At 54.6% G+C, this 1,413-nt stretch overlaps 1 protein-coding gene across 1 annotated transcript in view; it reads left to right on the top strand.

Annotated features, from left to right (window-relative positions):
* Positions 1 to 392, top strand: part of LOC116100962 (interferon-induced transmembrane protein 3) — a 1,577-nt gene extending 1,185 nt beyond the window's left edge. The window contains exon 2 of the mRNA XM_031384661.1: positions 83 to 392. Within this exon, the coding sequence (XP_031240521.1) occupies positions 83 to 241 (159 nt within the window). The 3' untranslated portion in view covers positions 242 to 392. The remainder of the gene's footprint in view (positions 1 to 82) is intronic.
* Positions 393 to 1,413: the final 1,021 nt, after the last annotated feature.

The following is a 1,413-nucleotide window of genomic DNA, read 5'->3' as shown; positions in this document are numbered from 1 at the left end:
GAGATGCAGTATGTCAGGAACACTGTCAGAGGATCTGCCTATCAGCTCCAGGGCCACTGACCATCTATCTACTCTGCTCCAGTCTAGGGACCGGAAGATGGTGGGTGATGTGACTGGAGCCCAGGCCTACGCCTCCACTGCCAAGTGCCTGAACATCAGCACCCTGGTCCTCAGTATCCTCATGGTTGTTATCACAATTGTTGTCGCCGTCATCATTGCTCTGAACGCTCGTAATCTTTAGACTTAGTTGAGGCTTCTGGCTCCTGGTCCTGATGTGCTTCACCATCCGCAGCTGCATCCCTCCTTGCCCTTTTGCCCCTCCCTACACGCAGGTGTAACACTCATTTATCTAATCCACCGTGGATTCAATAAAGTTCACTTGATTGCCACCATCCTTTGATCACTTTTATTCATCCTACCCCTCAGTCTTCCTTGCTCTGAGGTGGATGTGTAGGTTATCCTCAGTTTGGCAGTAGTTTCTGGCCTGCTGTTGTGGACATTTGCTGGCCAAAGTCCTGGATGGTATTTGGCTACTCCAGGCAGGGGGAACTCTAGCTTCCTTTGGCCCTGGCCCCCATATTCCCAGGGCACCCAGCCCCGTTCAGAAGTGGAGGACCAGGCCTGGGGCCTTGTACTTCAGGAAGAATACTCTAAACCAGACAAGATGGGTATCACAAGTTTCATGCGTGCTTTCCCTGTCCAGGATTTGCAGGGTGCTGTGGTGGGGGCCTGGTGTCCCCTGCTGGTCCCACAGCAGCGTTGCAGTTCATTCCTTGTCACCCTGGAGCCTGGATTGACCTTAAAAAGGCTCAGAGTCGCCGCCCTTTTGCCCCCTGCCGGCTTACTGCAGATATGGTGGCCAGGTGACCGTGTGGGGCTTCCGCCGCCCCCTGTCCCTCACCCCCCTTCCCAACCCTGTCTGGTAAGAGAGAGCACCAATCACGCCCTCTTCTGCCAGGGTAGGAAGGACTCACTTCTTCAGTGGAGGTGGTCCTTCACTTAGGTGCATTGAGTTTCTGAGTCTCCTGGGGGCAGATGGGTGCTTTCTATCTCTGTTGGTGCAGGGATCAATCATGATCTCACAGGGGCCTTTCCAAGGGTACTTATTTCTGGTTCCCAGAGGCAAGCATCTCAGGAGTTGCCTGGACTGGACAGTGGTGGTGCACGCCTTTAATCCCAGCACTTGGGAGGCAGAGGCAGGTGGATTCTGAGTTCGAGGCCAGCCGGGTCTACAGAGTGAGTTCCAGGACAGCCAGGGCTATACAGAGAAACCCTGTCTCGGGGCAGCGGGTAGAGTTTCCTGGATCTTCTCCCTGTGTCTATGGGACTCCGTTTTCCCTCCTAAACCACTGTGGTGGGTTTTAATGTCACCACCATACCCAGGGCAGCACGGTGGATCTGAAGTGCCTTGGG

Source organism: Mastomys coucha, unplaced genomic scaffold, assembly GCF_008632895.1.
Source record: "Mastomys coucha isolate ucsf_1 unplaced genomic scaffold, UCSF_Mcou_1 pScaffold21, whole genome shotgun sequence".
NCBI lineage: Eukaryota > Metazoa > Chordata > Mammalia > Rodentia > Muridae > Mastomys > Mastomys coucha.
This window is presented reverse-complemented; position numbering and strand designations above follow the sequence as displayed.